This window comes from Orbicella faveolata, unplaced genomic scaffold, assembly GCF_042242905.1.
Source record: "Orbicella faveolata isolate gen_17 unplaced genomic scaffold, um_ofav_v1 contig_48, whole genome shotgun sequence".
Lineage (NCBI taxonomy): Eukaryota > Metazoa > Cnidaria > Anthozoa > Scleractinia > Merulinidae > Orbicella > Orbicella faveolata.
This window is the reverse complement of record NW_028301578.1, coordinates 3,680,001-3,703,487: the sequence shown is the minus strand read 5'-3', so window position 1 is coordinate 3,703,487 and position 23,487 is coordinate 3,680,001. Positions and strand designations below refer to the sequence as shown.

At 39.8% G+C, this 23,487-nt stretch overlaps 1 protein-coding gene across 1 annotated transcript; it reads left to right on the top strand.

The window, feature by feature from the left end:
• The first annotated feature begins 9,923 nt into the window (after positions 1-9,923).
• LOC149096026 (neuronal pentraxin-1-like) lies at positions 9,924-10,358 on the top strand. The gene has a single exon (XM_089281477.1). It carries the CDS (start codon positions 9,924-9,926, stop codon positions 10,356-10,358), a length of 435 nt encoding a protein of 144 aa, XP_089137603.1.
• Positions 10,359-23,487: the final 13,129 nt, after the last annotated feature.

Here is a 23,487-nt window from a genome sequence, read left to right as displayed (position 1 = left end):
TCTACTACATTAGACACCTACAAACTGCAAACATCAAAAGCTCAGAAACTTGACGTTCGTCCGCTGGAGAGAAAATCCGAGCCCGCAACCCGCGCCAAACTCTCTCTTCCGATCGCTCTCTGTCAAATCTTGTTGCATGCTAATCTGACCAAATTTCGTCTTGCGTTCCCTGTGTCTCACCCAAGCGAGAATATTCGAGATTTTCGTGAGTGGTTCAGATTTTGTACTCCCCCACCCTCGAAGATTCTATTTGCAGGGACGAATGACGTCCAACAGTGATTTGTGGCAAAGAACCAACCAGATGCCTGATGATGCTAAGATCTTGAAGAGACGTTGGAGATAGATAGGCCGCATTCTCCGCAAACCCCTAACCAGCATCACGAGGCAAGCTCTGTCTCGGAACCCTTAGAGCAAGAGCAAGGGTGGACGACCACGGAACTCGCGGTGTTGGAAACTTGAAGCAGACATCAGGACACTGGGGGCTGAGCTGGAGTCAGCTCGAGAGGAACGCCCAGGACAGAGACCTCTGGAGAACTCTTGTAGGTGGCCCATGCCCCTGGAGGGTGTGACGCAAGCCAGGCGCGCGTCTATTTTCAAAGCAAGCAGCGTAAAGGTCAAGACAAAAGTGGTGGCTTTTGGCAATTAAGGAATTAAAAATGAGTGATAGTGATAATCGATGACAGTTCATGATAGTTAGCGGCGGTTGTCAGGCGCCGTTTGACCAGGACTTAAGAACACTTAAATAATCGCACCAATTTCTTGTCCAACTCCAGTCGTATGCGCGACTCTCGTAGATCGACGTTCTTCACGTGCAGTGCTCTCGTGCCTCGTTCCTCTTTAATCAATTTTCATCTGGTTAGAAGGTAAACCAACCCACTATTGACTCTCGTATACAACTATACGACTATGCAGTTTCTTCTTGTTTTGTTTGTACTGTTTCATCTGGAGTATCCTTACTGTATCCTTTATGTCTGACCAAAGCATTACTACAGTGGAACATCGATTTAACGAATCTCTATTTAACGAAGTCCTCGATATAACGAGCGATATTTTATGTCCCGGCCAAAGTTACAGTAAAATGTATGGAATAGAACCTCGATATAACGGATTCGTTGATATAACGAACATAATCCGGAAGCCCAAACGTAAAATCTACCTCGATATAACGAATTACAATGTTCCCTTGTTTACATAGACAATTTTCTGTATAACCTCTATGTTGCAACATTTTTAAATCGCTACTCTAAAAGCATCGCTCTTTTGTAAACAAAAGCTGCTCGTCTGCTCAAAAGTGAAAATAATTGATACTGAAAGCCACCATGCTTAATGAATTGCATCTCAAAACGGGGCACTTCTGGGTGACGAAAATTGCATTGAATTGCGTGACAGAAGTCACCTGTGTTACAAATCAATCATTAACTATGACCTCGATATAACGAACATTTTGGTCGTTTCCCCTCATGCGATCAAATTCGTTATATCGAGGTTTTCGATATAAAGAACCCTCGATTTAACGAACAAATTTGGCCGGTCCCCAGCGACTTCGTTAAAACGAAGGTTCCACTGTACACCCATCAAGAGTAAACCACTCCAAGATTTTAATGATTCAAATAATGTAATTTATTTGAAAGAATCCTACTTTCAAAATTTCGTGAAGAATGACTCAAGATTAACCCCAAAAAATGTTCCACAATGTTTATTAGTTTTGCTTTGTTTTTTTGTTTGTTTGTTTATTTGTTTGTTTGTTTTCTTTGTTTGTTTGTTTTTTTTTTTTTGAGAAATGCAAATCTGACGGACCTGATAATCTTCAGAGGAGGTCTAAGCGGAATGTAGTGTTTCCAACAAATTCATCAATAAAGTGCGCCGTTTGTGACTATCTTCGGAATTAGTTCCAGTAGCGCTGGTTTCATAATTTATGAACGAAGCCAAAGTCATAAATAATTCCTGCTATTTTTACCAAACAAAACGTTCTCTAAATACAATCGAAGATTTAATTCAAATTTCTGTTTTTACTTTGACAAATGATGTGTATAATTTATGCTACGTAATTTCGATCAGGGTCAAGCCAAACTAGAGCAGCGCAGAAAATGAATGCTCATCAGTGAAATTAAATCGTGACCTTGTTAAGGCGAAACAATGAACAAGATAGCACTTGGGTTATTCATTCTTCAAGTGATATTTACGCTGGCAGAATTCTCGCCGTACCGAGGCCTGTGCAATAGGTTTGGGAACTTTGACATTCACATTAAGGGTAAGAAGTTCCATTTTACTTTTTCTTCCTTTATACAGCCTGAGGGGGAACAACGTTAAAATTTGCTACAGTGGACATTTCTGCAGGATAGAGCTTAAGTACAGAACTGTATGTCGGATCCACTTTCTAGCATATTCTAGCCTAACAACGATCTGTGAGTGGAAAAAAAATTGAATGGACTGAAAAATATTTTTCGCGAATTTAGTCAAATTCTAATTTCCGTTGTTTTAAGAACTTCTTTGCTGGGAAAAAATTCTGTCTTGGCTTGAAATATTCAAACTACGATTCCCAATATTTCAACAACGAAATATATTTAACGAAAAATAAACGTGTATTCACACGATCGTTGGAGTGCTCGATACAAATATACATGAAGAGCGAAATACGGGTTACGCATAAGATAGAGATCAATGGAAAATTCTGTCAGACAGTCTTAAATTAGTTTCGAAGCTTTTACAAATTTGTCCAAAAAATATATAAATTTCTAAGTTTTAGGCAAACACATACAGAATATTAGTATATAAATTTAGTAATTTTAATTAATGTTGTTTTGGTTTCCAACTGGATGGAACAAATAACTTCAACCTTAGCCGACAAAACTGGAGTCAACACACGGCTAGGTGGTTAATCACACTAACGAAATAACTTGCAACAGGGGTGAATAATTTCTCAACGGAGTTTACGTTAGAACTACTCTTGCTTATCATAAACTATTCATGCTTTAGCGGCTTAAATTGTTTAGCTGGTTGTAGTTGTCACCCGAGAGATAATCAACATTCCTGTTTTGCTCAAAACCCATTCATGAAACAAATTAGGTTCCGGAGTTTGCTTCTTACCCATGCTGGTTTTCAAACTAATATTCACAAAACAAGCTGACATATAACAAATGCTATTATTTGTATACTTCATTTGGCAGGAACATTTTAGCACAGACCGCTAACAGGGAGGGGGCGGGGGGGGGGGGGGGGGGGGCGTTGCTATCTACACATCTGACCGTTTTCCAAAAACCTGCCCGCTATATTTTGGTGCAAAGTCTTAACACGGTAACACGGTTTTGATAAATTCGGTCATATATTGTCACAGAATGTCTGAAATGATCATGGAATACCCTAGTTTGACTCCTGATGTTTTAGAAAGATCGACGCTAATTAGACACGTTCATTTTCCGGCCTTTCTGGATCATCCAGTCTCATTCCGTTGAAGTATATGTCTGGATTAATGAAAAAATTGTTAAATAAATCATGCGCTATTTTCTTTTTTTTTTTTTTTCATTCTTTTTTTCTGTGTTTTTTGCTTTCCCTCTGGCAGCAGCTTGTAAATCTTACCTAGCTTGAAATGAAGAGAACTTCTTGCTGCATGTTTTATTTGTTCATCTATTTTTTTCATTATTTATCGCCACCACCCCTCCCCCCCCCCCCCCGCCCCCTTTTCCTTAATTGGTGTTAAGTTTAACCCAGGCTACACTCGTCTGAATTTCAGTTCGCGCGGTGACTCTGAGGGGGAGTCGACCGATTAGCGCTCTATAACTGCTGCGTAAAGGAAGTCTGCCCGAGGACATCATTACGTCCAATGAAGGTGCAAGACAAACAAACGATTTGCTAGCAAGCGTCGTCCATTATCTTACATGGAAAGGCCCTTAGATGTATAGACGGGACGTCATTTAGCCCCGTAATAGTAGGCCGTTTGCACTTTGGCGATATTAGGCACCTTCAGCAACAGACGTTTTCGTACACGACGGCGACGTGACGACCGATAAGAAACTGGGGCTAGAACGGCTTCAGGTTGCGGTCGCGACAGCAAGCTATTTCTCGGGATAGCATGAAATCTTTTTGTTCTGTCCACTCCATCTACGAGTTGAAAATAAACTATAGTTGGAAAATAACTTGATGGAATTAAACCTTATACTATTCATGTTTTACTAAGAGATGTAGAATCATTGCGAAAAATAACGAAACAATTTAAGTTTATAAATTTTGCCTGCTTTGAAATGTCAAATGTAAAGAGCAAAAATTATTTTACGTGTAAAACGCGTATTGCTAAAGCAATTAATTGTGATTTTTAACCAAAGCTTGTATCACCGCTCATTGAGAAAAAAAAAACAGGTGTATTTTTAGACTGCCAAAATTACACACACACCTTGTTGTGCTAAACATAGATTTTATTGCTAAACATAGATTTTGAACAAAATCTTAGCTCACTGCGTTTTTCATTCGACACATTGATCGGCCGCTCAAATACAGGAGTTTTACCAGCTCTTTTGATAAAGAATCGTAACCAGCATTCTATTTGCGAAGGATGCAATAATCTTGTATGTACAAGAAATAAAATCCAGGCGAGACAATTTGATAGCGCGAAGTTTGTCAGCTCTTGTAAACGTGAAAAAAATACATGCACACACTGTTCGAATATAAAATTCATCGAGTCGATTAAAAAAGCCTCTATGTTAAATGAAATACCAACACGAGGGGATTGCCAAAATAAAAATCAATGTTATTTCAAGCCATAGCAATCTACCGATTATACGTTGAGAAAATCTGAAAAAAAAAAAACAATTATAGTAAGCGGCATTACGTTGGATGAAAGCAACCTTTTCGCTGAAGGCTAGTTTGACATGCGAAAAACAGTTTTTCAGTTACGAAAAAATGAGTCCAGGAATACTTCCAGAACATTGTTTTAAGCATAAAGGCAATCATTATGCAACTTTACCTTGGTTCGCGCCAAAACAGCACAAAAGTAAGCTAAAAGGGATGAAAACAAAAGATTAAGTACTCACGTTTTCGTCGCGACGTGAAACCCCACGTTCTCACGTTCTCGACCTCAGGGCAACGTCAAGTCATAACGTGTTGTACATGCGCAGTGAAGTCTCGAAAGAAATGTCACGTTTCCGGTTGCCGTCGTCAGGCCGGCGACGTCTGTTGCTTAAGGTGCCTAATGTTGTGCTTACTTCACGAAGTCTACTGTAATTATGCAGGTTATGTCCTTGCTGGTCATGTGATTTCTAAGTCCCAGGTCCCCACGCGTATCGACTGCGCGTTCGAATGCCTGAGTAGCCTGCGGTGTGTTTCGTACAACTACGAGGAAGGAAACAGAGAGCTCCATGATTGTGAACTGAACAGTGAAAAAAAAGACTGCAAGTGCGCTAATTTGACGGGGAAAGCTGGTTACTCCTACTATGGGACAAGAAGAAACGTAAGTAATTCTTGTCCTTACAGGGAAATTCTCTTGAACGCAACTTTTATAATACTGAGTCTGGACCTGAGCAATCAGCCTTCCAGGCCAGCCGGTGGATGCTGGTGGCCATGACAACAACGTTAACCATGACCCAGCAAGCTCTCTTCAATTCAAAGGTTAGTTACAGTTTCAGAATTTCTAATCCTGTGGAAATCCGCCAGTCATTGCAGTTACTTCGCTTCAGTCAAACGTCCTTTTACACCTAGCTGATGTAGAAATCTAATCAGCCTTATGCAAGCTATTTTCTTCTATAATTTGTTCCTTCTCATGAGCTCATTGGTTGAAATCACTGAATCCCTTACACTTCTGCACGCTTCTTTACTTGGCATTCATACATTGTAAACGCTTGTCACTGATCAAAAGTTCAACCTCATCAATCCTTGAAAATCTTCGTCATCATTTCTAGGTACCCAGTGCCTGTGCTTCATCACCTTGCATAAATAACGGAACGTGTGAAGATTCTTACATGGAGGGATCTGGGTACAAATGTGTTTGTGTTGACGGGAGAATGGGCGACAAATGTCAGAACTAGACCAGTAAGTAAAAGAAAAATCCTGCTTAGCTTTTCCCATGGGTTTGTTGATATAAGCTAAGTTAATTAATCTTATTTAGCCTTGGCTCTGTTGTCGTTCGTGAGCCTCGGGGGATATAATTTAAAAACCCAACAAGAAGCTATTAATGGTTTTCAGTGTCACGCCATAAAAAATAGATTAAAATAAAATCAAAACTGTTGAACAGATAAAGTCCAGAATCTGAGAAAAGAAAGAAGGTAAATATGCCAAGACTCTCGCCAAGATTCAGGTCACAACAATTTTTCTTATGCAAGATATGGGGAAAAACGTTTTGCCTAAATTTACAGAGATTTGTATGGAGACGCCATGTTGGTGCCCATCCGGATGGGCACCAACATGGCGGCCGGAAACCAACAGAAACATCTGTCACTGAGTTTTGCTACAAAAGCGTGCATTTATCCCTCGAGGAACTCTAAAACATTAAAATAATACTTTTTCTAATACAAGAATTGTTCAGATAGCCAAATTCCCCACAATAAGTCACTTTTTTAACCAACATGACAGCTCTCTTCGCCGTCATGTAAATGCCGCGTCACGCAAAAGCTTAGAAATCCAAGCGCAGTCTATCACAAAACCAAGAACCCATTCGGAGCAAAACTTTCTATGAATATTAGTTTTCAGCTGCTCTTAAACATTATTAAAGTAAAATCTCAGGAAGATCAATAGTTTTGTAGTTTGAATTTTAGTGACGTCATGTGAAAACCGGCAATTCCTCAGAAAGAAATAGTGTTTCATTTCCGGAAAGATATCCAAAGTCTGAGAAAGGCTGGGGTTTTGATATCTTGTGCAGGAGAAGTCCTGGGGTGGGGGGGGGGGGGGAGGGGGGGGAGGGGATACGTGCTAATGCATCGCTTTGCGCCGCACTGATCTGCTCTGTTGCCAGAGCCTGGGTTTTTCGTCCAGGTGAGGTTTAGTACTGAACCTATTGTAAAAGTGTGAGGGCTCATTAATTTATGTTGCCTACACATGTACCAGTTATTACAGTCAACGCGCTTCGAAATGTATTTACTTGTGATACTTCTCTTAAACTCTGCCCTAGGGCAGGGGGGGGGGGATGCTTCCTTGCATCGGCTACATAGGTATGTCCAGCGTCAGAGGGACATATGTATTTTTAAGACATTTTAGTCAGAATTAGAGAATCGATTTTGGTCATTTTGGTCTAAAACTGGGTATGGTTTTTGCACTCTAGTCTTGAATGAGGTATGATTTTTAGAACAAGCTACTTTTTTCATCATTATCGATAAGACCAGCAACTAAAGCCATTAACAATACTTTTAACATCATTCTGAACTAGGGAAGTACGGCAGGCCTGAAACAGGGTGTTAATTTAAGGGTCAGGCCATACATAGGTTAAAAAAATCGCAGACTTTGGTCTTAAATAGGGTAAGTGCTTTGGGAAGCGGGCTGTCCAGCCCCGCCAAATTTGTCAGAAATTCAAAGTATTGTGTCGGAGACTTCGTGTTTCGTGCGTGTTTCTTTGTGGTTTTTATTATAAGTCTAGACATCATGTCAAGAGATAATGGACATTTAGTGACAGACTTTGATCAACCCGTTTTTCTGATTATCACCTAGCAACGACCAATCACATTGTCTAATGAAACAGTATAAAGAGAAACATTTATTTCGTGCATTCAGAGTAGCTATTACACGCCCGTTGTAACAGTGAAAGCTAAGAGAAGAGATTAAAACGTGTGTTAAAACCCAAACGACTTTATTGATTGGGGCCTAGTTAGATTACCGAGTGACTAACCCTAGTGAACAGGGCTAAGTTCGCGAAAATTGTGTGTCAGGCTAAATAAAGCTAAGAGGCAAAAGCATTTGACGCATAATTTTTCCATTTGAAACGGAAAACAGTACCATTTCTTTGTTGAACTACACAAAACTAACTGCTTCCATCGGCTTAAAATATCGCATTGGTGGACGAATCGCGTGGTGTGGCGGTGCCTCTACTTCGAAAATATATTTCTTTTTCACTATCACTCTCAAGTCCAGTTCGCAGTTTTCTTGTGTAAGATAATACCGAGAAACGAGAGTTTCACTGAAATGTTGCAAATGACACATTTTGTTGCGATGCACCCAGTTTTGGCTGAAATCTTGCCGCCGTATTTACATGAAAGATTACGAACTTTACTTTGATTGGATATTACTTCCACTTTGTAAATAGTTCACCCCTGAACTGAAAACAATACCGTTTCGTTTGACTGTTTCTGAGGAAACGAAACAACAACAAGTTATTTTTGTTGAACAAGTTTACCTTGTGAATTACAAGCGTAACTGGCTGATAACATTTACACCCACTATGTCAATAAATCACTCTGAAATGGAAAACAGTACCATTTCTTCGTTAAACTAAAAAAAACGAACTGCTTTCATCGGCTTAAAATATCGTATTAGTGGACAAATCGCGTGGTCTGGCGGTCTCTCTACCTCCAAAATAAACTTCCTTTTCACTATTACTATCCGAATAGAAGTCCAGTGTGTAGTTTTCCTGTGTATTTTAATACCGAGAAACGAGAGTCTCAGTAGTAATTCCCCATTTTCGAATAAAGCAGCAACTGAAATGTTCGGAACGCCACATTTTGTTGCGATGACCAAATTTCCACCGTATTTACATTAACAATAGAGAGTACAAGGATAACGTTTATATCAGACGGCAAACGGCAAAGATTACCTCTGATTTTTTATTCTTTTCGTCTAATCCTTAAATAAACCACACAGAAATACAAAAATGTCTCCTACTATTCACTGCAAATACAAATATTTTTACTCTACTGCACAGACAGCTAAAGATTCATTTCTGTCGTTTGACGTAACGTCATGCTTAATCTCACTGATTACGAACTTTACTCTGATTGGATATTACAAATCACTATGTAAATAGTTCACCACTGAACTGAAAACAATACCGTTACGTTTCTGAGAAAAAGAAACAAAAAGGCCTTCGCACCTCCTCGTCAAAAATATCCTTGAACGAGAGATTTTGAAACTAAGGCTCTTTGAACATACTATACCCTTTTCGTGTACTTCAGCTCGAGGAAACCCTGCCCTTCTATGCCCTTTTATATACAACCAGCCTGAAAAAGGACCCCTTTAGGGCGGAGCTTCCCCCCCCGCCCCCCCCCCCCCCCCGTGTAGTCAGTCCTTTATAGGGAGTATTCTCCACCCCCGAAAATATTGAAGCACTTCAAGTACTTCGTATAAGCAGAACAAGCAAAGCTAATGAGCCATAATTTTAGCACTTAACTACAGCAAAATCGCCATAAGATGTGTTATTTAAAAAACTGCCGTAAAAGGATAGCATAAATTTGATTAATTTTGTGATTTAGAGGCTATTTCGTAATCGTTGGCAATTACTGCTAAGCGCTCATATTCACAAATTAACTTAGACACAGCCCAAGATTACGAAGTTCTATTCCCCGAAGAAAGCACCACAGGTTATATCGAGAGTGAACTTAACGAAGCGTTACAACAATTCACTTTGTGTTTCTGGATGAAGAGTGCTCTTGTCGGGTGGGCAACCATCTTTTCTCACATGACACCTGACGACAAAAGAGATTTGAGGTTGAGGTGTGGTCCGAAAATGTACAAATGTCACCTAACTTTGGTAGAAGACCAAAGGTAAGGCTCATTTTTCGTGTGGACAAAAATCATCAATTTTGATGGTTGCTTAGTGAGGAGGTTTACTCACCAACATACAGTTCTTACAGAACTACCCTCACCCATACGATCACACTAATACGAACTATAAATCTGTGACAATCCTGTACATGAAATTCTACTTATTTCTAAAATTTAATTTACTCTCGAGCAGTGGTCGAACTTCTTATTGTAAGAAAATCCAACTTCATCTTTTCCTCAGATTGATTTATATGGCTCCTTTAGTGGACAACATGTGGCACCATATCTGTGTGAGCTTGGAGAACGTTCAAGGTCTCTGGGATGTACTCGTTGATGGAGCCTTTATGGCTCACGGTAGCGCCTGGAGTCAAACTCTGAGCGTTCGTCCTGGAAAACTAGTTGTTGGTCAGTCCCAGGGAGTTTACGGCGGAGGATTTACAGTTGGCGAGTCCTTCACAGGAAAAGTGGCATCTTTGAACATATCGAGCACAAAAATGGCCAATCGTGTGATAAAGGAAAAGGCAAAGTCATGCATTCATGATTTAGGGAATGTCGTAGACTGGAGAACATTTCGACATGGCTTTCATGGGAACGCTGAGATCCTTTCACGGCAAACTTGTACTTCTCGCGGTAAGCGAGAATTCCATACAGCAGTAACTGAGAAAAGTACATGCGTGGTTCAATGATATATATATCCTATATATAGGGAAGAGACTATAATAATAGTTTCTTGGTATAGAATTAACATAGTGTCGGGAGCGTTTAATATATATTATAATTTATGTTATTGCTCTGTACAAGGACTGGTAGGATCTTGACCCCGGTCGTGTGCACAGACCTCACTGTGTTCGGTCTGTAATCACGACCTCGGTCAAGATTCTCCCTTACAGACCTCCTGCTCGGTTAATAAGACCTAAGTCTTGACAGTGGCTGTGTGATAACAGAAGGGCTTCAAATGCTTTTATGTTAATGCAGAAAAATTATTAGTTTCTTCGAGAACAACTTACCCAGTTGTAAGCCTAGCCTGCAGAGTAAGTACCCCATACCGGCAGTCCGAACTGTTAAAAATCTATGTCCTGTTTTGTTGTTCTAGAACAAAATGGCTAAATAATCAAACAAAACCTACCCTACCCTACTCCATTCCACTCCACTCCACTTCAATCCACTCTTCTCTACTCTGGTCTTCTCAAGGGGGGATAGTTCCTCGGGAAGTGAGAACCAGGCTCAATGTAATAAATCGGGGAAGGAAGTTGAGGGAAACATGTCAATGACTGACCGTGCCTCAGCATTCAGAGATTACACTTTGTCAACTGGTTTGCATGACAATGGCTGGCATCACCTCTCCCTGACATGGAGAAACACGGATGGAAAGGCGTGTTTGTTTGTAGATGGGATCAAGCCGACGTGTGTAACTAACTACCAGACCGGTCAGACAATCGCTGCAATTGGAAAGTTTGTTCTGGACCAGGAACAAGACTCATTGGGTACAGTAGCTGATGGGTTTATTTGTTATTGACCTTGCATGAGGTCCGTTCTGGAGAGATATATGTCGAGTTCTTTTTTTCTTTCTGTCGTTCTTTTTTTGTTTGTTTGTTTTTCTTTTTTTCTTTTTTCTTTTTTCTTTTTTCTTTTTGCTGCGACTCGCTAATTACAAAAAAGAACGAGACCATTATTTTCTAATACGGACCGATTAAGTTAATAGTATTTGTTATAACGGCTTGTGTAAAACAAAATTCTGCTGACAAATTTATGTGTCGTTGTAAGCCATTCTCGCTAAAAGTGCGCGTGCAAAAGTCAAGAATTCACTGACGTTTTTCGACCGTTTGCAGGTCGTTCGTTTGAAGTGGTTTTAAAAATTCCACTTTTTCGCCTATCATGAAGGAAAATTCTAGTGACTGTACTTAAGAGCAAACAGTTCTCTTTTGTGCAATGTTTTGAGTAGTTTGGACGGTCTGTATTGCAAAATTAGGACCTCTTAAGTAACCATTTAGTATTGGTATCATTTTCATCTTAGACCAGTTTTCCATTGAAAGACATGTACAGGTTATTGATTGTGTGGTGATACCTGTAACAGATGAAAGGCAACTGAGATTTTTTTACTAGGGGTTGAGAGACAGGGGTGCGGGTTGACTTCACTTTTTCTCATTGGGCTGTCAACGGTGGAGCCAAAAGGCCTGAAAATGGGTTATTTAGACCTTTTTTCAGTTCAGTTTATGTTAATCCTCTGTTGTACTTTCTGTGCTCCCGAGTCTACTCAATGTAGTAGTAAGAAAACAGAAGGATACTGGCTTACTCTTTATCATGATCTCGATCTTGAAACCTGTTCTAGAGGAACAGGGATTGAAATTCACAAATGGTCGACTGATATTTATCATCCTTCAGCTACAAAAAAATTATTTCAGTACATTGCAGTGTTCATGTATGTATGTAGTATGTGAAACCATAGTTAATAGAGGGAAATGGTTATGAAACCTGGCAAAGTTCTTCGCTGTATGTTTTTTTTGGCTACTTTGGGAGTTGACCCTGCACAAAACTTGGCAAAATACAAAAGGTGGCTAGGTGTGCTGATACAACTATCCAATAGAAGCATTGCCGTTATGTAATAATGCACAGTCTATGATCATACAACAAACGATGTGCAGAGTCAAGGACCTTCCAACATACATCTTAGCCTGTTAGTTTGCTTCTTTGATGCTTATCGGGCCTCTAAACCATTATTCCGTCGATTAACTACGATGAAATGAATGCGTTGGTCCTTAAAAATTTGCGTTCCCTAATTGCTTTTCTTTGTGTGGTTTTGTTTAAAGGTGGTGGCTTTGATTCTGGCCAGGCATATCAAGGTAGCATGAGCCGAGTGAACGTTTGGAATTTTAGAATTACCGAGAAAATAATAAAGCAGATGTCGAGGTGATGTGGATTGGTGAGTGGAAATGTAGTCTCTTGGTACAACTTCAAGAATAACATCTTTGGAGATGTACAGATCATTACTCCTTCATCATGCTCGCTTGTAGGTGGGTCTGGGATTCTAGGAGGGTTGTAGTAGGCTTAACTGTCAACCGTCAAATGGCCAAGACATGAACCGTCAACCGTTACAAACGCAATATTTTTACCATCAACCGTCAAATGAGCAAGCCAATATTAGCCGTGAAATTTCACAGATATCCTCAAGAACTAAAGGATTGACTCAAATAGGCTCAAGTTATGCTGTTTATAAATGATTCTCTGGAGCAGGCTAGTAATACGTCCAGCGGTAACAAAGGTGATAAAATTAAGCTAATTAGACTCGTACTTGCAGCCCAAAGACCTAATTTTTAACGCGCGAAAAATAGGACTAAATGGATTAATTAAATATGGGCAAAATTGTATCCTTTTATGAAAAATAGCAGGCAAATTTGCGCTTTAATTTCATGTTATAAACGTCATTTCGAAAAATTAGCCGTCCATCGTCAAATGACCTAAAATTCGATCGTAACTCTTCAAAACGGCACTCCACCCCATTGAGACTTTGTTCTAATTTTGGAACGTTGAGACGTCAGGAAATAAAATGGTGACGTAGTGTTTAATAAGTCTGTTTGAAGTTTAAAAATCCTGTTCACAGTCCTCTGGAGCACGATAGCTGCCATCAGTACTGAGTTATATCAGAATAAGGTTCTTTAAGGCCGTGTGTACTAACTGGTGTACACAGGAACTACACTTCTTCTGGCGACTGTTGTTAGTAATGCTGCTGTTTCTGCTTAATACCACAACAGGCCATTTCCGAATTACCTCAAGCCTCTTTCTCAAAGTGAGTTTTGGTGCCCATCCTTTCATATGAAACTGATATTTGATTCATTCACATTCAAATTAAATTCATTTTCATATGAATAACTGTGCACCAGGGCTCACTTTGATAGACAGGTGTAAGGCAACCCGGAAATGGGCTATTGTCCTGATGTAAATAACGTTGTGTAAAACGCACCAATGTGTGTCATAGTTCTATAATTCTCTTTTTCAGTGTCCACAGTTCAAGCTAAGAGAGATGACTACTGTCAAAACCGTTACGGCAGTGCATCAAAAGCGGATTGAGGAACAACTCTAAGAGCATTGTTTGATAGCAAACACAACCAAGTTGGAAAAATATGGCGTTGTTTTTATGACGTGGCACTTACTGCAGACTCACACTCAAAGTTGTATGCGTATGACACAGTGGAGAACTCAAAATGCTTGCATACGATTCCGGGAAGGCTGTTGCCTATAAATGATTGAAGGAACACTGCTATTCATGATACAACTGCTGCGTTCTCCCTTAGCAGAAGGAGTCACGTTCTGTAGACGATGAGAGTGTTCCTCCTCGTCACTCATTCTCAGCCGCTATAATTTTCAGACCAAAAAAAAAAATCGATGGTTTGTTAATTACCTTTTGCTTTGTTTTCGCAAGCCCGTAATCGGCCCGTGGGCATTACGGGAGAATAATGGCCCACAATTCAGTGACAATTAGCCAATCAGAGCGCGCGTTATATCGCCTACAAACACAAGCCATATAATAATTATTAACCCTTTAGTCCATGGGCCAGACCACTTTTCGGTACTAAACCTAAGGACAAAACCTAAGTGTTTTCAGCTGATACTACTACATGAGGTGTTTTCAAATTTGTATGATAGCCTTTTTGAATGAGTAGCTTTGCGTTAGATTTTTTAATTTAAAATTTCGCAAAAAAATGGCTTCAACATGGAAACGAGGCTCAGAAGAAGATCCTCTAAATATATGGTCACAATCGTTTTACAGTACTTTAGATATTTGAAAAAAAGGAAAACATTTGTATTTCTCCTCGAAGTTGTTAGAAGTAGAAATTTGTGTCAGGATTACACGAAAAACTAAAAAACAACCAACGGTGTCATTCACATTGCATTATGGGTAAATCCAAGATGGCGGCATTCTTGACAGGTGTGTAGGGATAATTTGTGCTAAAATTTTGGTTCCTTATAGAAACGAGAAATGTTCTAAGGGGATAAATAAACAGTGAGCATTTAGGTAAACATTTGGAGAAATCAGTTAACTAAATATTAAGCTGATAGTGTCGATTTTTGACAAGAAATTTACAGACCCTCGAAATATACGAAAGGTGTAGCAGTAGATGACATAATGAGAGATTTTGAAAAATATGGAGTTTGAAATGCATCAAAAGGAAAATGATATTTAACAATTATTCCATGAGCGCGCGTTGGATATGAGATGGTAAATAGCCAACGAGGCTCGTAGGGCCGAGTTGGCTATAACCAATCTCATATCCAACAAGCACGAATGGAATAATTGTTTCATTAAATTCGATGCTTTTGTTTTCTTGGAAATATAGCTTAATTCTATTGGATTTTAATTTTACAAAACGACCGGAAGTCGATGTGACAAAAACAACAACAAGTGGGAAATCACATGACATGCGCGCCGTTTGTAAAATTAGTTGAATGAAAAATTTGAGAGCGAGGCAAGCGAATTTGCTGAATGAAATTGCAATCAAGTAAAATTCAAGAAACGTCTATCAAATGAAGGAGATTTAACCTTGGTCAGAAAGTTTGAAAAGCGTTCAAGTTCGCGTCATGGAGAAGAGCCAAATAATTGTGCACTTGCACATTGCCATTGTAATAATGCTACGGAAAACTTTGATCGCCATGTGACACAGACGTTGTGCCAAAATTACTCTCGACAAGATCTCTCTCAGGATTCCCTTGCTTTAAAAGCCTTGGCATTTCGAGCTGTATGTGTGGAGTTCATTGTTGGTCAGTTTTAGAGTCAAGCAGAGAAACTATTTTAGCGTCAGATTCATCTTCAGAATCTCCGAGGCCACCTGGTGGTTTTTCGTGGCTGGTAAAGAACCGGGCTTACTTCGGTTCAGCTCAAAACACTCAACTCCTTGAGGTGTTTTTCGCAAGGACAGAATTGTTGGCGCTAGCTGTCGTTGATTCTCTCGTCGTCGTCGGCCAAAAAAGAGACTGAGATGAAACTAGGTCGTCCTCTGTAGCTGTGCGGGATTCTTGCTCTCGGCTGATCCGAGCTTGCTTACTCGAACAGTTTCCTCATCTGGTCATTGGAAACTGGTTTCTTATGGACTACGCCGGTAATTATGCCTGTTTACCTGCGGCCTTTTACAAATGCATATGCTCTTATAACTTATTTGCCTGGTCAGAGATAATGGAAAACGGTTTGTTGTGCGGCGGCGTGCGAAGGAAATGATCAACTGGCGGCTTTAATGGATTTAATCAATGAACTTTTGCAATTTACGTGTCATCTTTCTTCCTCGCAGACGAGTAAAAACACTTCAACTGAACATTCAGTTCTTCTTTTGACATTTCTTATGTCGGTTTCGAAAATTTGGTGCTACCAGGACTAGCAAGCCATTCTGTTCAAGTAAAATCTGTTTTTGTTATATAATCTTCATGATTGCGTAAAATCTCGCCGGTCATATTTTAATTTTGCAACTTTAAGGGACACTTAAATATTCTCATCTCGAGCTTTGTGGCTTTTTTGTTGTTACTGGGACGGCATTGTCCATAATTCCCTCTATTTCCTGTGTAGATAGCTCACCAATGTGATTTTTTTTCATCCATTTTCTTTGTCGACGAAACTTCGCTTCACGCGAAAAAGCTCATGCCGAGCGACATTTGCCGCTTTCATTTCCATATAAGGTCAAACGCAGGTATAATGGCTGGTAACCGAGATCCAGTGAACCAATCAGAAAGCTAGAATTGCATTATCCGAGGCTGAGAATTTAATAATAAATAATTGTTTTTCTTTGATATGAGGGTCATTTCATACATTGCTAAAGATGATTTCATTCATATATAGTGACTAAGCCAATTTACAATGACCAGTGCGGATGGTCTTTTGTGCTGCTTTTGTTGTTTATATAAAATCATTTTTGGTGAAGAACGAACACCTGAATAATTAAATACAAACTTCAGCGCTTAAATTAAACCAGTTTAAAAATGGCTTTTTGAAACCTTTAAGTCTTTATATTGACGTAGAACCTTGCATGACTGAACAGTTGACACAAAAGGAGGAAATTTGACGCCTGAAGAACAAAACATCGATCAAAAGCGATCACGTTCAGAACAGAGTAGTTGTGCATGAACTATTCACTGTACTGACGATGATACGGAACTAGTTAGACCAAAGGATGAGGAGTCCTGAACTACACTTGTAAGAGGCGAGCAGCTGCTGGTCGTAAACACAAACACCTTGATATTGCTGAGACATTAAATGAAGGAGAAATCCCAACATTTACTATCAAAGAAAATGCCGTAGCGTGTTTACCATGAAAAAGCTCTTGGAAACAATTTCAAAGCAGCAAGCTGAACTGACTACCAACAACCAACGGCAGCTAAGAGGACCTCGATCCAACAGTCCCCTACCACCAGCACAACTTACGAGCATGTCTGCGTATTCTGTGAAAAGAAGTATCTTAAGGAACAAGAAATCGGGAACCCTTGGAGCAAGGCAGAGATTTGCGTGCAGATCACTCAATTAGAAAATCAGCCATGGAAAAGAAGGACCGCAGGATTCTCGCAATTGTGTCGCGTGAAATCGTAACAGCTGAAGCTTGTTACCACAGGATATGCTACAAGGGCTATACTAGGACTGAGGCAAGTCCCACTGGGGCTTCCGATGGCTGTGGTGAATCGCTGAGAAGATGAGTACGCTAATCTCAAGTCAGAAGCATACCAGATGCTTACATCACATGCTTACATCAGATGATTACATCAGACCGAATGTTCTTGCAAACGAGAAAATAATCAGATTGACTGAAATGACAGAATTACTTATATCATGCTTGTCTCACGTCTTTGGTTGTTGAAGAAATCAAGTTATCCACAAAGAAGCACACCAGACAGAATCTTCAGGCGGAATTTGGCGATGTCCTCTTCTTTGAAGATTTGTCAGAAACCACCAGTGTCTTCATAGTTCTCGCCAATTTGACTCACTTCATGTAGTCAAATACATAACAACCCTTCTTCTGGAAAAACAGGACAATACAAGCCAGTCTTCTCGGAGCTCAAATATACACCGGGCTGCTATTGACATTCGCGAAGCTATTCAAAGAACAGGAAACAAGATGTCATAGTCTCCACGCCCTTCAGATCTCGCTAAGATCGCAATGAATGTTCCCAAAGAGCAGGGTTCGTTCTTGCAAACATATCTGACTGAATAAAAAGAGTGCCGGGTCAGATAAAAACTGTCATCCAATAGTGCAGAGGTTGATGAAATCGTTCGCCCAAGATCTGATGCTTGGAGTGAGCAGAGGAAAGATTAAGCCATCCAAACAGATCCCTCTTCCCCATGCTATGAAGTCCCTGACAGATAACGTTGAACTCATCCAAATGCTTAATCGTTGCGGCCACGGAATCGCCTATTCCCAACTTAAAGAAATCAACACTGCACTGTGCCTTAAGAAAATGACATCAACAAGTGAAATCCCATTGCCAGATAACATCCAGCCTCATGTTGTCACTACTTGGCATGGGAAAACATTGACCGCCTAGATGAAACGTTATCGGGTGAAGGAACATCGCATAGAGTAAATGGAATAGCGGTGCAGGCATTTCGGACCACAACTTCCCCCAGAACCATCAACGCAGATAATTCAGACCAAAAAGAGGAGTGTCGAGGCACTGGATGCAGAAAAACTTCCCATTTACAATGCAGAAGATGGTTGCGGTCCTCGTTCTAGAAGATTTGTAGAAGTAACCCGCCAAAAAGCTCTTGAAAACGCACGAATAGAAAACCTTTTGTAAATGGGTCTTAGTGCGACTACATGGGGACGCATCCGAACACAAGGTGCAGCAGTGGAGGAAACTCCTTTTGAATCCAAAGAATAAAAGGCCTTTACAGAGTTTGTGGTAAAGGGGTGGAGACGGGATTAATACAGAACAAAGTTGACAGGCAAGGTCACTTTTCGTGCGAAAGTGACTGTTGCGAGGTTACCTCACAAGCTGCCAATATAGTTGAAGAACTCAACTCCACACAGGAAGAGGCTGATACCAGGCTTATTCTACATGCAGCTCATGCAGCTAAATCGGGCTACAAGGCGGTGGCTGTGGCATAAGAAGATACAGACGTATTCTTGCTTTGCCTGGCGTTTAATTGCTTTATTCGGCATCCGTGTATGTAAAGTGTGGAGCACAGACAAGAACTAGATATGTCAGTATCTGCAGTGTGGTGGCAGCCGTAGGAGAAGAACTTTGCAAATACCTAATTGGTATGCATGCTTTCACTGGTTGTGACAGTGAGCGCCTTCGATGGAAGGAAAAAGATAACAGCCCTACGGCTTGTTAAGCAACAGACATCTTACCAAGAGTTGTTTAAGTAGCTGGGGATGGAATGGATTCTATCAGATATGCTTTTTCAGAGCCTTCAAGAGTTTAAATATAAGCTCTACTGCTCTCAACCAAAAACTGATAACATTAATGAGCTGAAGTACAGGTTATTCTGCGCCAAGAAGGGTAACATCGACTCCACCCAATTACCACCTTGTGCTGACTGCTTGTTCAAGCATGCGGCTCGCGCAAACTTCCAAGCAGCCATTTGGAAGCGAAGTCTGCAAAGCTGCCAAGGGACACCATCCCCATTGGTTTTGGCTGGCGCGAAGACGGTGTTCACTTTGCCATTGACTGGATAAGCAGTGATCCAGCCCCAACAGCCGTGCTACAACAACTGTCTTACTCGTGTACAAGGTCATGTCAACTTCCTACCTGCAGTTACCCGGCAAATGGTTTGAAGTTCACGGATGTGTGCAAGCTATTAGACCACGACAACAGATGTGAAGATTCTATCGAGGAGTTTGTCTCAGATGACAGAGAAGAAGACGAAGAAATCTAACTTTAATTATCAATGTAACACATGTACAAGCATTTTCTTATATCCTGAATAATTATTCATGTTTAGCATTTGGCAAGTTTAGCCATGGAAACCATCCAGGAACAATTTCTTTAAGTTAAAACTACGTTGTTGACATAAGCTCTGAAAACGTTTGATATTTTCAATAACTAAATACCAGTGTATGTAACATGATTGTATTTGCATTTGCTTATATTTGACCAAAGTAATCACATTTGTACCAGTTCTATCTGTTCAGCCCAACCGAGTCGTTTGCAATTGTTCACGTGACAAGCCTGGTATAGCTACTCATTTGACATGGTTATCATATACCAAACTAAGCAAGAGGAGTCAATGTAGTTTAGAACGAGCGTTCGAAAGTAACCAGTGCAATTTACACGAGCACTTTCTTTTTTTTTTTCACATTTTCCGTCTTATTGTTCATATTTATAATTTGACAAGTGTTGCCATGGAAACCATATAGGGATAATACCTGTAAGTCATATATCAGTTATTGGAATTAGGTCTAAAAACTGCGTTTGAAGTTTGCAATAACCAAAAATCGATGTATGTAGCATTTTCAGGTTTGCATTTAACTGTTATTAGTCATCTTTTTACCAATTCTGCTTATTCAGCCAAACCGAGTGACGTCATTTAATCACGTGATAATCCTAGTAAAGCTACTCATTTGGCATGGTTATCATACACCAAAATAACCCAGAGGAATCAATGTTGTTAAAAATAAGTGTTACAATTTGTCCCTCGTTTTGGTACCAAATGGCTCTTTCCAGGGTGCTGGCCCATGGACTACTTTGAATACCAAACTTTCGCCAAAAAATACCGTTTTTAACCGTTTAGCCGGGTTTTTTAGCTGTCATGACGGTAAATAAGCCTAAGTTCTGCTAAGAAAGCTTTTTTTTTTGTTTTTTTTTTAACTAAAAGGAGAGATTTTTCGAGGATTAAGTACAAAATTGAGCAAAATTTCAATTCCGGGCATCCGCATAAGCCAAAATTTGGACTTAATTGCCATTAACCGTTCTCAATTTTGTTCGTTGCCCCGTTCCTTTCTGCTTTTCTCGGTCCTTTTACACTGGCTACCTTTTGCATTGTATGTTCTTTCTGGCTGCCGTGAAAAGTTGGATGTTAATTACGGGCGAAGCCTAGAAATGGACCTTGATCAATGATAGGCGTAGTGGACCATTTTACCACCGTTTTTGCACCAAAACTGATAACGTTGTTTTTCGACTTGCGACATCGGAATGTCGTCGATATCTAAACCTGACCATTGTGCGGAAAGGCCTAGCCTAGTACTACTATCTGCTTATCAAGAATATCAGGTGATATTTAAATTGTGACGTCACAAGTGGTACAAAGAGCACGACCATTAAGTGGCCGTATATGGCTACTTGGACGTCAAAGGGTTGACCAACTTTCGGCCTCATGTTCTTAATCCACTTGTTCTTATATACGGGTGTTTACTCTAGCATACAGTCAAATCTCTCAGCGAAATAAACTGATTTCCTTTAGGTGATAGCTTTAAGCGTTATTGAAGAGTACCTACAGGTGATATGAGAAATATTTAAATTCTCTCAAATTTACATTAGCCTTCAGGCAAGTGCAATTTTAAAATTACCTCTTGAGGTGGAGGGGGCGAGGTTGTCGAAAGAGGGGGGGGGGGGTACTGTAAATATTTGGCTCCATACAAACATACATACTTACTCTTAATTTAAACACGGTAGAAACTTAGTTATATTACAAGACTGATAAAAAATGAAAATAACTGATTTACATGTTAGCCGTGTGGGAGTGCGAGGAGGACATTAGGTGATTCATGTCAATTTTAAAGTTATTAAAAGATCTAATGGCTCTGATGTTAGATGGAAGGCTATTCCACAAATGTGCCTCACTGTAGCAGAAACTACGCTTAAGAAAATCGATATGGGGCTTCGACAGAGCTAATTTTCTTTTTCACTATTGTTAAGTCCATAGTCCGTGCTGAAGGGTTTAAATAGGTCTTTCAGATACTTTGGAGTCTGATCGTTCATAATTTTATTCATTTCAAATTTGCTCTTTCCTTCTGATATAGAAATTATCCTATCCTAGCTTACCGCGGATAATCAGACTTATTTAATAGGGTAAGATATACTACCTAGCAATATGTGTTCTTGAGAATTTGAAAGCACTTAGACGGTACAATCCAAGTCAATTTACATGTGTAATGAAGCTTTAACAATTTTGTTATGTCTTCGAACTCTGAATGAGGAGGGGACTGGAGCAGGGCGGCGGGGTGGAGGGGCGGTAGCAGAGAGGGCTGCTTCATTGGATGGAGCTTCATTGAAATTGTACGACCAAGTATATTGATGACCCTGTAAAAACAAATGAAATGATTATGCAATGTCATGATTAGCGCTTTCCCGTTTTTTTGTTTTTTTGTTTTGTTTTTTGTTTTAATTTATCTACTTGCAGCTTTTCAACGGAGAAAGGTGTAATTAAAATATGTCGAGGTAAATCTTTAATTTGCAAAATTATTTGAATATAACCTCCAAAATGTTCTAAGGTTAATTTAGTGTTCATGTTACAGAAAAAAAAATAGGTGTAAGCCCTAGTTTGGTTGTTATTTGGATAGTCACACCAATATTTTAAACTTAAATGTAGTGCAGCCACGACAAGGCATAAAAACGGTCTTATGCTTGAAAGTGTAAAAGGATCCTAAGGCTGAAACTGAAACAGGTAAGAACGCACCGAGCCCTCTATTAATATGAAACAATCCAGTGTTTATAAAGGGAAGACACTAGAAGACATAGATATCGAGTGTTTTTAATGCAACCGTAAGAAAAACTCTCAGGGTGCTTAACTGTTTGTAACTGTTTGTATGGATTTGAAATTCCAGTCGACAAGTGTGTAACCTTATTTGTCTTACTTCTTGAGATAGTTTACGATATTAGATTTTCTGTTTAAATGGATAGTGTTGGGTGGAATTTTCATCCTTGACGGAAACATCTACCGTCTACATCTACATCTACTGGGTGCCATGTCTAAAAATAACTACAGAGGGAATACCTTGCGAATAAGAACCTGTATGTGGGCTAACTCTTTCAGATGTTCCCTTCATCATATCGAGTGCACCAATCAAGAGCGAGATTTACGACACTCTCACATCCCAATAAAAGGGCTGAGAAATATTATTTAGATTGCAAAAGTCCAAAGTATCTACAAATTATCATTTACATCTTTAGCAAGTAAAATTTAAAAAAATTAAGTGGGTTATGTTCATTACAAAATTAAACTTTAGGCTAAGGCCCCGTCCACACTATGCTGGGGGAAATTGGAAACGGTGTTTTCACTCTGAAAACTCATCAAATGTCCACGAAAAAAAAAAAAAAAAAAACGGAACAATCGCCGGACATTTTGGATTTGTTTTGTCGAAAACTCTCACAGCGAAATCACATGATAATCGTAATTGACTACATCGTTCTCGAAAAGCTCTGTTTTTAAAGTGTTTTCCGTCCACACGAAAAGTTTGCTAAGATCTTGTTTGAAAAGCTTCCTTTTCGTGATGGATCAGGTGGACGGTAGGCCTAACCGTAGAAATAAAACTGCGTTTTAAAATTTCTCCAGCGTAGTGTGCACGCTGCCTAAGCATTGAAGATTGAAACATTGGAATTCATTTGCATGGGCTTACGGACCGGAGGGACGGGGGGAGGGGGGGGGGGCTGCAGCCCCCTCCAGTTTCAGATATTTTTGAAATTTTTGGGCAAAACGCTGATGATTCGGACAAAAGTACTCGGGAAACTGAAAACATTCCTAAAGGTTGTTAAGGCCAGGCTTGTAGGCTACTTTTTATGACGTTTGCCTTGTCAAAATGGAGTTGAAGTCAAATGATACACGGATCTAGGTACTCTGTTTTGGAAAAGCCATATGTCGTTTAATGTGTATCGTGGAAATCCACGAGATGGATATTACTTCCA